Source organism: Petromyzon marinus, chromosome 77 (assembly GCF_048934315.1).
Source record: "Petromyzon marinus isolate PM22_M1 ecotype Great Lakes invasive population chromosome 77, UKy_Petmar_22M1.pri1.0, whole genome shotgun sequence".
Taxonomy (NCBI): domain Eukaryota; kingdom Metazoa; phylum Chordata; class Hyperoartia; order Petromyzontiformes; family Petromyzontidae; genus Petromyzon; species Petromyzon marinus.
The window spans coordinates 4,419,127-4,433,274 of record NC_133743.1 but is presented as its reverse complement, the minus strand read 5'-3'; the positions used below and the strand labels follow the sequence as shown (position 1 = coordinate 4,433,274).

Here is a 14,148-nt window from a genome sequence, read left to right as displayed (position 1 = left end):
TAAAGTATTCAAGCTTTCGTGACTGCATAAAATTACTCATTGTTTTTTTCGGTAAAGTCACGTATGTAGAAATACAATAAAATTATATTAAAACAAAAAACAATCACGACGTTTCGATCAACTCTGCATGAGTAATCAGGCAGTTTTACAAAGGAGCTTCTATGCCTGGTTAATGTGTTCACGACCAGCTCTGGTTTGGCAGCCAAAGTCTCACTTAAAATTTGTCCAACAGCATTCTTTCATTAGACTGTGTAACGCTGCGTGGAAGCTGCCTGGACTTTTGCTCCATGCAAAGCTGTGATTGTCCATCGCCAAAGTCTCGTCTGTCTGAGACCATCCCTCTCCCTGCCATACTGGCATCGCACCCGCCTCTCACCCTTCGTCCTGTGGATTGTGGACACACAGGACGGTGCCACGTAGCCATTCCAGGCTGAGCCCAAATGGGTTACGTGGGTCACCTAGCCACCAGGCATCGTTCCATGAGTGATATCAATATAGAATATCTCTGTGGATGCAAAATATGAACTTACTAGCTTTACTACCCGGCTTCGCCCAGGACTTGGATTCACCACGCCGGACCGCCTTTGTCTCCCCAGTGGCGATGTTCACACACCACACCAGTTACTCGTTTAAGGCTGAGTCGACCTAGGGGAGGCCCAGTACTGGTTCAAATAATCGTCACCGGTGGTGGCCGTGAGCGGGAATCGAACTCGGTTCGCCGGGTTCGTAGTGCAGCGCGCTAACCATTACACTACCTCTTCGCCCCCCACACACACGTGTGCGCATCCATAGGTACACATACACGCGCTTGCTGCAGACACACAACTTTCAGGGTGCGTACGGCAGTAAATGACTGAAATAATAAGGCAATGCTGCGCGAAGAACGCCTTAGACCTGCAACACATTTGTATGGCACTGTGCCCGCGGAGGGTTGGGGGGGAGGCGTGACATGAGCAGGCACACTCCGTTACACTTCCGCATACGGGTCATATGAGAGAAGTGACGTGACAGCTCACTTGCCGTGCAAAATATGTGCATTATTGCGCCCCCTCCCCCCCTCCCAAAAAATATATATATCAAAGTCTATTTTTATAATTTTTGCATGGTGTATAGTCTGGAAAGTACCGACATGGCAAATTTCAAGTTTGTTGCATGTCGGGAAGTATGCTAAACATTTTGAACAGAGACATTCAGAAATTTCCCTTGTATATATAGATTTAAAGGACCGTCTGTTCTGGCTTATAATTAAGGCTGGCCTGCCTATGATCCCCTCTATTGAACCAAACAAGATTGTATTAAAACCTTACAGATACCTAAAATATCAGTCCAGAATATAATCAATGAGACTTTGGCAGGCGAGGCTGCATTGGTTGGGTCATGAATCTCGCATTAACAGACAGCATGCTCAAGCATTTTCTGTTAATCCAGATGCTAAGGGCTAAACAGGCATGGCATTGGCTAGAGAAGCGATTAGAGGATGTGGAGGTGATCAGACCTGCTGATGACTGGTACCTGGAGTGTCAAGATCAGCTTCTGTTGAAGAGGCCCGTGACATATGCTGCAGGGCAGTTGGAGGTATTTGCTCTGCAACAACAATGAGGCCAGAGTAGCAACGCTCACATGAATGGGTGGAACGCTGGGTGCCTATCAGAATCAGAATCAGAAAGGGTTTTATTCGCCATGAAAGTTCACACCGACACGGAATTTACTTTGGCAGGATGGTGCATACATTCAACATATAGGAATCTAAAATCTTAAATATGTTTTAAACAAGTCTTACTATAATAAGGGTGAAAAGTCAAATAACACCAAGGGGCTGAAGTATATAAAATTGAATAAATATCGAATATAAAATAGCTTTAAGATATAATTTAAAAATAAAAAATACAAATAGGTTAACATAGTTAATATCAGCAAGGTGTCATGTAGATAAAATGTTAAAATCAGTGTAAGCCCTTGGCCTTGTTTAACAGGCCAGCAGCAGATGGGAAGAAACTGTTTTTATGGCGTGAGGTTTTGGTCCTGATGGACCGAAGCCTTCTGCCGGTGGGGAGTAGCTGAAACAGAGAGTGTCCAGGGTGGGAGGAATCGGCCATAATCTTCCTCGCTCGCCTCATGGTCCTTGTCGTGTGCAGGTCCTCGAGGGTTGGTAGATTGCAGGCAATTACCTTCTCAGCAGTGTGGATGATATGCTGCAGTCTGCTCTTGTCCTTGGCAGTGGCAGCAGCGTACCAGACGGTAATGGAGGAGGTGAGGATGGATTCAATGATTGCTGTATAGAATTGCACCATCATTGTCTTTGGCAGGTTGAATTTCTTTAGCTGCCATAGAAAGTACATCCTCTGTTGAGCTCTCTTGGTGAGGGAGCTGATGTTCAGTTCCCACTTGAGGTCCCGGGAGAGAATAGTGCCCAGGAAGCGGAAGGACTCTACAATTTTGACTGGGGAGTCTAACAGGGTGATGGGGGTGAGTGGGGCTGTATTCTTCCTGAATTCCACAACCATCTCAACTGTTTTTAGAGCATTTAGCTCTAAGTTGTTCTGGCTACACCAGGTCACCAGGTTGTCAGCTTCCCACCTATAGTCAGACTCATCCCCACCAGAGATTAGCCCAATGAGGGTGGTGTCATCCGCAAACTTCAAGAGTTTGACGGACAGATGATTGGAGGCGCAGCTGTTGGTATACAGGGAGAAGAGCAGTGGGGAAAGGACGCAGCCCTGAGGAGTTCCGGTGCTGATGGACCTGGAATCAGAGACTTGTGTTCCCAGCTTAACGCACTGCTTTTTGTCAGACAGGAAGTCTGTGATCCACCTGCAGGTGGAGTAGGGCACGTTCAGCTGGAAGAGCTTGTCCTGAAGCAGGGCAGGGATGATGGTGTTGAAGGCAGAGCTGAAGTCCACAAACAGGATCCTAGCGTGGGATGCTGGGGCGTCCAGATGCTGTAGGGTGAAGTGGAGGGCCATGTTCACTGCGTCGTCCACAGACCTGTTGGCTCTGTAGGCACACTGAAGGGGGTCCAGGAGAGGGTCTGTGATGGCTTTGAGGTGTGCCAGGACCAGGCGCTCAAAAGACTTCATTACCACAGATGTAAGGGCGACCGGTCTGTAATCATTTAGTCCTGTTGGCCTTAGCTTTTTGGGCACAGGGATGATGGTGGACGAGGACTTGAGACAGGCTGGTACATGGCATGTCTCCAGGGAGGTGTTAAAGATGTTGGTGAACACCGGAGACAGTTGGTCAGCGCAGTGCCTCAGGGTGGCTGGAGAGACAGAGTCCGGGCCGGCTGCTTTGCGTGGATTCTGCTTCTTGAAAAGTCTATTAACTTCTCCCTCCTGAAAGGAGAGAGTCGTCTCTGTAGTATGGGTGGGGGATGGGGCCTCTTGGGTGGGAAGGGGTAGTTCAGGACAGTCCAATTGTCTTTCAAATCTGCAGTAGAACTCGTTCAGGTCGTTGGCCAGGCGGGAGTCGTTAGTGGTGTGGGGAGCTCTGGGCTTGTAGTTGGTGATCTGCCTGAGCCCTTTCCAGACAGAAGCAGAGTCGTTAGTAGAGAACTGGTGTTTTAGTCTCTCTGAGTACAGTCGTTTAGCCTCTCTCACCGCTTTGCTAAACCTGTTCTTCGACTCCTTGAATCTTTCTCTATCCCCACTCCTAAACGCTTCCTCCTCCAACCTCAACCTTCTGAGCTTTGCTGAGAACCAGGGCTTGTTGTTGTTAAAGTTCACCCTGGTACGTGTTGGGATACAGCAGTCCTCACAGAAGCTGATGTAGGACGTCACAGCCTCTGTGAGTTCATCCAGACTAATGGTAGCAGTCGTGAACATATCCCAGTCAGTACAGTCTAAGCACGCCCGCAAATTTTCCACAGCCTCACTGGTCCACTGTTTAGATGTCCTCACAGCAGGTTTACAGAGTTTTAGTTTCTGCCTGTATGCAGGAATCAGGTGGACCATGGCATGGTCAGTGTCCTAGTGCTGCTCGGGGGACGGTGTGGTAGGCTCTACTGACTGTAGTGTTGCTGCTAAAATGCAGCAAGACAGAGGGAAGCACAGCTGGTACATCTGTTAATCATCTCAGTCATCCCTTGACACCTGGATCATTCCCATGACCTGCTGACAAGCGATCCACACTTGCATAGCATTCATGTGAAATGTATGTGTATGTAAGAGTTTATGTGGGGAGCGGTGGCGCAGTTATTCCGCTATGTAACAAAAACAATTTTGTTCCTGGGTAGTATGTGTTATTTCCTAATTGCTTATGCCTCGAAGGTACAAAAATGGCTATTATTCTCCACAAACTTGGCTTTTGTGACCAGGACCGTGATATTTTGAAATTTACCTATTTTCAATGAGAAAACGGGTGAATTTGTTATTTTCGTTCACGTAAAATCCTGGTCACAAAAGCAAAGTTTGTGGGGAATAATAGCCATTTTATATAATTTTTAGGCATAAACAATTAAAAAATAACACTTGGTACCCAGGAACAAAAATTGTGTTACATAGTGTTATCACTGTATTATGAACTTAACAATTAGAGTTTGATTATCGCCGACAACAAACGTGATTGATTAGTGACAACTTATTGTGGGGAAGCATTAATACTGAGCATATGAAGGTGGCTAGGCATGGTTTTGAACACACCACTACCTTTTTACCATGCCAGTGTGACAGTGTCAAATTTGTATTTGCAGTAAAGTATATTAACTCTATTGAACACGGAGGTTAAATCAAAACGATAGTTTATTTTTGATTTCCTCTGGAACTTTTTATAAGAATGGAAATAGGAAATTAAGACAGCACACATGCAGCTGAAGTTAGACCTGTTCATCCTAGCATTCAAGGAATACATCTAAGATGTGATTGAACATGAATTTATGCATTTCTGCATAATACAAATAGTCTTCTTGGTTCTTGCGGTAAAGTCACGTAGAATGGAAATAAAATAATAAAAATAAAACATAAAAGAAAATTCTCATGACGTTTCGGCCACAACACAAGTAGCCTTCTTCAGGTGAAGAAACAGGACTGTCCAGAAACAGCGCTTGAGTGAACACTGCCAAGAATGCACCGCGTCTTTTAAGCTGTGTGGGCGGAATTAACATGAATTAGCATGTTACCCAGCCCCACCTCCGGAGCGGATGAGGGGGGGGGGCACACAGAAAAAGAAAGAAGAACAGCCAAGGTGCGCTGCTCTGTCCTGTGTTGCATTATAACTATGCTATAAACTGGACTACTATATAAGACAATATTATACCTTCCAATCTAAACTACATGGTATAATATATCTATAGACAAATTCCACCTTTGAATTAGACAATGCGTTACTATACATTACCCTCTACTTTAGACTATAAAATATTAGACTTGTAATATTACACTGTCTTATTCTATCAACCCTACTGTATACCACACTGCTGTATATTCACTATACAATTACGATACTATATATTGCCTTATGAATTATGTTAAACATTACAATCTTCTTTGGTTCTTTCGGTAAAGTCACGTAGAATGAGAATGAATTTATGCATTTTTTTATTTTATTCTCATTCTACGTGACTTTACCGAAAGAACCAAAGAAGATGAATCCTTGCAGTCACGAAAGCTTTAAATCGAAACATTACAATGTTATACTATTTATTATTATACCACATGCTATAAACCATACCATTGACCGTCGTGTGAAAGGTATTAAGAGTCAGTGCCAGCGAATGGACTGCGGTCTGAAGGTCACCGTCAAATACAATCAATTAAGAACCGAAATGGTTTATAACATCTTTCCAATGGTTACTAAGCCCATCTTCTCGGTTGAAATTGTCTCTGTGTTTGTATATGTGGATGGCCTCATGAACGAATCTCTCATGGTAGCCGGATGGCTTGCAGAGAACCTCCGTCTTGGAGAAGTCAATGTCATGTGAGCCCACTGAATTATAACAGTGATCTGCCACAGCTGAAGAGTTCGTCCTACCGTGTTTCAAGTCTGCTATGTTCACGGATGCGGTCCGAGATATGTCGTTTGTTTTCTCCAATGTAGCTGCTACCACAGAGGCAACTTAGTTTGTAAACGCCCGGGTACTGTATGTCTGGAACCACATCTTTTACAGACGGAACCAGATCACGGATTTTATGTACTGTGTTGAATCGGACCTGGATCTTGTGTTTATTCAGGATTTTGGAGATATTTTTTGTGACCCCCACAATGTAGGGTAAGGTGATGGTTTTGAATGGCTCCTCAAGAGGATCCTTCATGACTGGAGTGATGGCTTTGCGGATTGTGTAGTTGGAGTAACCATTAGCCTTGAGAGCTTGGTGTATGTGCTTGAGTTCACTGGCAATGTGTTCCTGGTTGGAAATGCATTGGGCTCTATGGTATAGAGTCTTGATAAGGGAGTTCTTCTGGGATGGATGGTGGTGGGAATCCGGTTTTAAGTAAGCATCTGTATGGGTAGCTTTCCTATAGACAGAGTGGCTCATTGAACCATCAGGTCTCCTTTTAATTAAAACATTCAAAAAGGGTAGCTTGCCATCTTTTTCGACCTCCATGGTAAATCTGATGGCTGGGTGTATGGAATTGATGTGGTCGAGGAATTGGTCTAGAGCAGGCCGGCCATGTGGCCAGATGATAAAAGTGTCATCCACATACCTCTTCCATAAGGTCGGGCGTAGAGTGGCAGTCTGGATGGCGTCAGTTTCAAATTTTTCCATGAACACGTTGGCTACAACCGGAGATAGGGGGGAGCTCATTGGGGTGCCCTCAGTTTGTAGAAAGTTCCATTCCAGGTGAAGTATGTGTTGGTTAAGCAGTGTCTCACGAGGGGGGGGGTAGATCAGTATGCAGTCCTTGATGAACCAAGTCTTCAATTATTGCGATGGTGTCAGGTACCGGAACTTTGGTGAATAAGGAAACCACATCAAAACTGACAAGCAGGTCGTCTGGGGACAGGGAAATACCCTTGATTGTCGATACCAGGTGAGTAGAGTTTACTGCAGAAGTGTTTTTTCCAATAAAAGGTCACAGGATATCAGATAGAAAATGAGCCAGTTTGTAGGTGGGGGAGTTGATAGTGGAGACGATGGGAATAAGGGGTATATATTCTTTATGTATCTTTGGAAGGCCATATCTTGGTGGTCTGGCCGCAGAAGGTTTCAACGAGAACTGTTTGGTTTGATCAGTTAATGCTGTTGAATCAGAAATGATTTTGTTGGTTTTAGTAACCAGGCTGTTGGTGGGGTCTCTTCTTATTTTTGTATAGCTGCCATCGTTGAGTAGTTCCTGAATTTTGTTGTTATATTCTATTTTGTCCATGATGACAGTGGCGTTGCCCTTGTCAGCTGAGAGGATGACAATGTCATCTCTCTTTTTTAATTGAGATAATTCAAAGCGTTCATCTTTGCTGATGTTGCTAGGTGGCATCCTAGTGTTTTTGAGGGTTGCAGCGATTTCAGATCTTGCTACGTCTGCAGTGATGTGACCCAGGCCCTTGAGTGCCACGTCGACATGGGCAATGATATCATTAACTGGTATGTGTCTAGGTGTGACTGCAAAGTTTAGCCCTTTAGCTAAAACGGCTTTCAGACCATCAGAAATAGAACTGTTACTGCGATTAATTACGACTTTGTTAACGTCTAGCTTTTCGGTGTGTGGGTCCGATTTCTTGTTGGAAAGGCAGTTGAATTTGGAAATCAAATTGTCCTTACATTTGGTCGACATAGTGGCAGCTGAAGAGGCAGTCATATTGTCTACATGTTCCCAATCCGATGCAGACATTATGGCCGTCAATGATAAGTGTGATTTGTAAAGTGTCTTGTCTAACTGATCTAGTTCGGTGCACGTAAGTCTGATTTTGTCTGAGATAAGAGCTAAGCTAGTTCTAGCTAGAATTCGTTTGGCATTAAAAGAAGTTACAGCAGCAGAGGTTAGTGCAAATGCGGTTGGTATTACCTTAGAGTCGCGGCATCTCTTAATTGATTGTATTTTACGGTGAACTTCAGACCGCAGTCCATTCGCTGGCACTGCCTCTTAATACCTTTCACACGACGGTCAATGGTATGGTTTATAGCATGTGGTATAATAATAAATAGTATAACATTGTAATGTTTAACATATTTCATAAGGTAATATATATTATCGTAATTGTATAGTGAATATACAGCAGTGTGGTATACAGTAGGGTTGATAGAATAAGACATAGTGTAATATTACAAGTGTAATATTTTATAGTCTAAAGTATAGGGTAGTGTTTAGTAATGCATTGTATATTTCAAAGGTGGAATTTGTCTATGGATATGATATTATACCATGTAGTTTAGATTGGAAAGGTATAATATTGTATTGTATAGTAGTCCAGGTTATAACGCAACACAGGACAGAGCAGCGCACCTTGGCTCTTCTTTCTTTTTCTGTGTGCCCAGGCGCCCCCCCCCCTCATCCGCTCCGGAGGTGGGGCTGGGTAACATGCTAATTCATATGTTAATTCTGCTCACACAGCTTAAAAGACGCGGTCCATTCTTGGCAGTGTTCACTCGAGCGCTGTCTTCTGGACAGTCCTGTTTCTTCACCTGAAGAAGGCTACTTGTATTGTGGCCGAAACGTCGTGAGAATTTTATTTTGTTTTGTTTTATTTTCTATTTTGTTTCCATTCTACGTGACTTTACCGAAAGAACCAAGAAGATGAATCCCTGCAGTTACGAAAGCTTTAAATCGAAATACAAATAGTATTATTTTCAACACCCTTTGCTATGTTAGCTGAATTTAGCTTTCATAAATATTCCTTTTGTAGCCAGACAACTGAAATTGTGTGCTTGGAGTTTTGAGTTAACATTCATTTTGAAGGTACTTGGGCTTACAGGCATATTTATGACCATTTGCCCTCATTGTCATAACAGCCCATCTGATGAATTTGGGAATATTTTTCACTATATGATCATATGAATTAGTATAGACATGTAAGTCATGTGTCACTGTGTATATATGCATTCCTCTGTGCCTCGATACTGACGTAGATGGTGTGGATATTCTTTTTTTCTGTCTGCAGCTGACGCTTCCTCTGCAGAATTGGTCTGATGGAGCAAAGGCACTCGGCGCGGCTTGGTTCAAAAAGGCAACAATACGACCAGTGTGCATACAGCACGGATCAAACTGGACATTTGACACAGCACAAGAGAACTCACACAGGAGAGAAACCCTTCAAGTGCACTGTGTGTGACAAGGCATTTGTACGGTCATCAGTTCTTCAGAACCACCAGAGAACACACACGGGAGAGAAACCCTTCAAGTGCAGTCTGTGCGGGAAGGCGTTTTCACATTCATCTGCTCTTGTATTACACCAGAGAACACACACAGGAGAGAAACCCTTCAGGTGCAGTCTGTGCGGGAAGGCATTTGCACAGTCATCTGCTCTTGTATTACACAAGAGAACACACACAGGAGAGAAACCCTTCAGGTGCACTCTGTGCGGGAAGGCGTTTGCACAGCAACCACATCTTCAAACACACCAGAGAACACACACGGGAGAGAAACCCTTCAAGTGCAGTCTGTGCGGAAAGGCGTTTTCCGATTCATCTGGTCGTGTATTACACCAGAGAACACACACAGGAGAGAAACCCTTCAGGTGCAGTCTGTGTGGGAAGGCATATGCACAGTCATCTGCTCTTGTATTACACAAGAGAACACACACAGGAGAGAAACCCTTCAGGTGCACTCTGTGCAGAAAGGCGTTTGCACAGTCATCAGATCTTAAAAAACACCAGAGAACACACACAAAAGAGAAACCTTTCAAGTGCACTGTCTGTGAGAAGGCATTTGCATGGCCATCAGTTCTTCAGAACCACCAGAAAACTCACACGGGAGAGAAACCCTTCAGGTGCACTCTGTGCGGGAAGGCGTTTGCACAGTCATCACATCTTCAGTACCACCAGAGAACACACACGGGAGAGAAACCCTTCAGGTGCACTCTGTGTGGGAAGGCGTTTGCACAGTCATCTGCTCTTGTATTACACCAGAGTACACACACAGGAGAGAAACCCTTCAGGTGCACTCCGTGCGGGATGGCGTTTGCACGGTCATCAGATCTTAAAACACACCAGAGGACACACAAGCATCAAAAGATCCACAAGGAGTGGAGTCTGAAATCGGCTTGTGAAAGTCAAAGTGCTGCAATGAGCCCATCCCTCATGAAACCAGAACCAGAAGTAAATCCCAGCTTGGACACTTTTAAAGGTATCAAGGTGAAATGTGAAGAGGCGAAGGTGAAATGTGAAGAAGTGATGGTGAAGAGCGAAAAAGTTACGGTAAACTGTGAAGATGATTCAACTCCAAAATGGGACCTTCACATCGATGGAGGCAACGTGAAGCAGGAGGAGAATTCTCACTGTGAGGCAGAGCGAGGCAACTCCCAGCAGTTTGTGGAAGTGGAGGTGTGGGTGGACTTCTTAGACAATACAAAGTCAATTGGAGACCCGGTAGATGTTTAAGCGTGAGACAATGAAGCGCTAATAGATTCACCTTTATCACAGGCCTTGAATGAAAATAACGTGAAGTCGAACACTCAATTCCTGGGTTCAACCTGCAGAGGAAGAGCAGCGAATATTTGTTGACCTGTGGGTTGGGTAGATGAATAACCAGGAGCAAGAGCCAATAACCTCCCAAGGATTCCACTATTATATTCATATTTGCATTGATACGGTGCTTCGTTTATCGCCTCACCAACTCAGGTTTGTTTCATATCTCATCACAAACACTCAAAGAGCACCCCCAAGTGGCAGCTGCCTCTCTGTGTCATAAGGTGACCCTGCTCAAGCCTGCATGTGGGCATGAGTCTGTCAGTAGGGGGCGATGATTGATGTGCAATCTCCATTATGTAATTTTTCGATGTTTGGAATTAACCAAATATTGACCATGACACCAACATGCAATGACCTATGCGTTTTGAATGATAATAGTATGTTTTACATCACTGTTAAGCAGACGGTGCATATTTTGTTTAATGTTACTGGAGTAGCCATGCGTACCTTTCGGATTTGAACCTTGAACCTCTGCAATAAGAGAATGTGCGACCACTTGGCTTCCCTCAATCTGAGTGTAGGCATGACAGCCTGAATGTTTAACTAGCACAGATGTTCCATTTAGAGGGGTCCACGTTTCACATGCCTATTGACGGGAGGGCATTACTGTGGCCGAGAAGAACCGGAGCGACAGACCAGGTAGCTTCCACACAGCATAGCGCAGCTGATGAAATTATAATGCCGCCCGACTGATTCGGACCACCCACACACAGTGTACACACAGGCAGTGTACCCACAAGGTGTACACACACCATGTACACTTGTATATATAGGCCTTTTTTCCAAAAATGAATATTAAAAATAATTCTGACATTTTTTATAATAAATTTTGATTTAAAGCAGGGGTCGGGAACCTATGGCTCGCGAGCCAGATGTGGCTCTTTTGATGATTGCATATGGCTCGCAGATAAAACAAAATATTCTCACTTGTTTTAATCCATCCATCGATTTTTCGATGATACTGGCCTACGTTTGCCGTTGCTGGGTAAAACAGGTAAACGCCCCCTTTTGAATCAGTCTGAGACTGCGTCTGCTCGGTCATTAGCTCAAAGCTAACCCTTCGACGAAGAAGATGGCGAAAAGAAAAAAAGACGACGAGTATCGTACATTTCAGGACGAATGGACCGAAGAATTCGCCTTTGTGGAGAGAGCGGGTTCTGCGGTGTGTCTAATTTGCAATGACAAAATTACATCGTTGAAACGGTCGAATGTAAAGCGGCACTTCGACACGCGCCACGCTACCTTTGCATCAAAATACCCTGCGGGAGACAGCAGAAAGAAAGCGTGCCAAGAGCTTCTGAGCAGGGTGCAAGCTAGCCAGCAGCAACTCCGCGTATGGACCCGGCAAGGTGACTATAATTCGGCTAGCTTTGCTGGTTCTTTAGCAATAGTGAGGAACGGAAAACCATTCACAGATGGCGAGTATGCTAAAACGTTCATGCTGGATGTAGCCAATGAACTTTTTGATGATCTTCCGAACAAAGACAAGATAATCAAACGGATACAAGACATGCCTCTGTCGGCAAGAACTGTTCATGATCGTACCATCGTGATGGCAAACAAAGTGGAGGAAACGCAAGTGAAGGACATAAATGCAGCGCCGTTCTTTTCTCTGGCTTTGGATGAGTCAACAGACGTGAGCCATTTGTCGCAGTTCAGCGTGATTGCAAGATATGCTGTTGGTGACACACTGCGCGAAGAAAGTCTTGCTGTTCTGCCATTAAAAGGGTCCACAAGAGGTGAGGATTTATTCAAGTCTTTCATGGAGTTTGCTCAAGAAAAAAGTCTACCTATGGATAAACTTCTCTCAGTGTGTACTGATGGTGCTCCGTGTATGGTGGGGAAAAACAAAGGATTTGTGGCGCTTCTCCGTGAACATGAAAATAGACCCATCCTAAGTTTCCATTGCATTATACACCAGGAGGCACTTTGTGCTCAGATGTGTGACAGGCAGTTTGGCGAAGTGATGTCGCTGGTCATTCGTGTGATCAACTTTATTGTTGCCCGAGCCTTAAATGATCGCCAGTTTAAAACACTGCTGGATGAAGTTGTAAATAACTATCCTGGTCTGCTTTTGCACTGCAATGTGCGTTGGTTGTCAAGAGGGAAGGTGCTTAGCCGTTTTGCGGCTTGCCTGAACGAAATCCGGACTTTCCTTGAAATGAAAGGCGTCGGGCATCCTGAGCTAGCCGACACCGAGTGGCTCCTCAAGTTTTACTATCTCGTAGATCTGACTGAACATCTGAACCAGCTCAACGTGAAAATGCAAGGCATTGGAAATACAGTGTTATCCCTTCAACAAGCTGTATTTGCTTTTGAAAACAAGCTGGAGCTTTTCATCACGGATCTTGAAACAGGTCGTTTACTACATTTTGAAAAACTGAGCCAATTTAAAGATGCATGCACAGCAAGTGAGCCCATTCAAAACCTTGATCTCCACCAGCTAGCTGGCTGCACATCCAGTCTCCTACAGTCCTTCAAAGCACGCTTTGGAGAATTTCGTGAGCACACTCGTCTTTTTAAGTTCATCACCCATCCAAACGAGTGTTCACTGAACACAGCCGACCTGAATTACATCCCTGGTGTCTCCGTCAGAGATTTTGAAGCAGAAGTGGCTGACCTGAAGGCCTCAGACATGTGGGTGAATAAGTTCAAGTCACTGAATGAAGATTTGGAAAGAATCACATGACAGAAAGCGGAGTTGGCGAGCAAGCACATGTGGACAGAAATGAAAAAACTCCAACCCGAAGACCAGCTGATTCTCAAAACTTGGAACGCGCTTCCTGTCACATACCACACACTGCAGCGTGTGAGTATTGCTGTATTGACCATGTTTGGATCTACGTATGCATGTGAGCAGTCATTCTCACATCTTAAAAACATCAAGTCCAACCTACGATCACGTTTAACGGATGAAAGCCTCAACGCTTGCATGAAGCTTAACCTCACCAAGTACCAACCCGACTACAAAGACATCAGCAAATCCATGCAGCACCAGAAGTCGCATTAATGGTGAGTGTTATAACAACATTATTTAAAAGAATAAATTCAGAGGCTTATTATACTGACATTTAGTTGAATTCACTTTAAAAATATATTATATGGCTCTCACTGAAATAAATTTCCACATTTTTTGCTTTCATGGCTCTCTTAGTCAAAAAGGTTCCCGACCCCTGATTTAAAGCTTTCGTGACTGCAGTAATTCATATTCTTAGCTCTTTCGGTAAAGTCACGTTGAAGGGAAACAATAAAATGATAAAATATATTGTTTTATATATATTTTGTTATTTTGTTGTTTCCCTTCAACGTGACTTTACCGAAAGAGCTAAGAATATTTTTTTTTATAATCGATAAAATAAAACACCCTCAAACCCGCTACCTTCCACAAGCACCAAGCATCTGGAGGTCGTAAAAGGCCATTAAATAATAAACTCCGGGGCAAATGAGGTTAGCGACGATCTTCAAAATCTCCAGATTGCCAAAGGACCGCATGCCATGACCTGCTTGGCGCTTTGGACAGTTCACAAACAAATATCCAGAATCACAGGCATGGACACAGAGCACAGGGCAAACGGACATTATAACTGAT

The 14,148-nt window shown here is 44.2% G+C and overlaps 1 protein-coding gene across 1 annotated transcript in view; it reads left to right on the top strand.

Moving 5' to 3' along the window:
* The first annotated feature begins 9,059 nt into the window (after positions 1-9,059).
* Positions 9,060-14,148, top strand: part of LOC116957579 (uncharacterized) — a 31,367-nt gene continuing 26,278 nt past the window's right edge. The window contains exons 1-2 of the mRNA XM_076056715.1: positions 9,060-9,986; positions 10,960-10,965. Of these exons, the coding sequence (XP_075912830.1) occupies positions 9,060-9,986; positions 10,960-10,965 (933 nt within the window). The remainder of the gene's footprint in view (positions 9,987-10,959; positions 10,966-14,148) is intronic.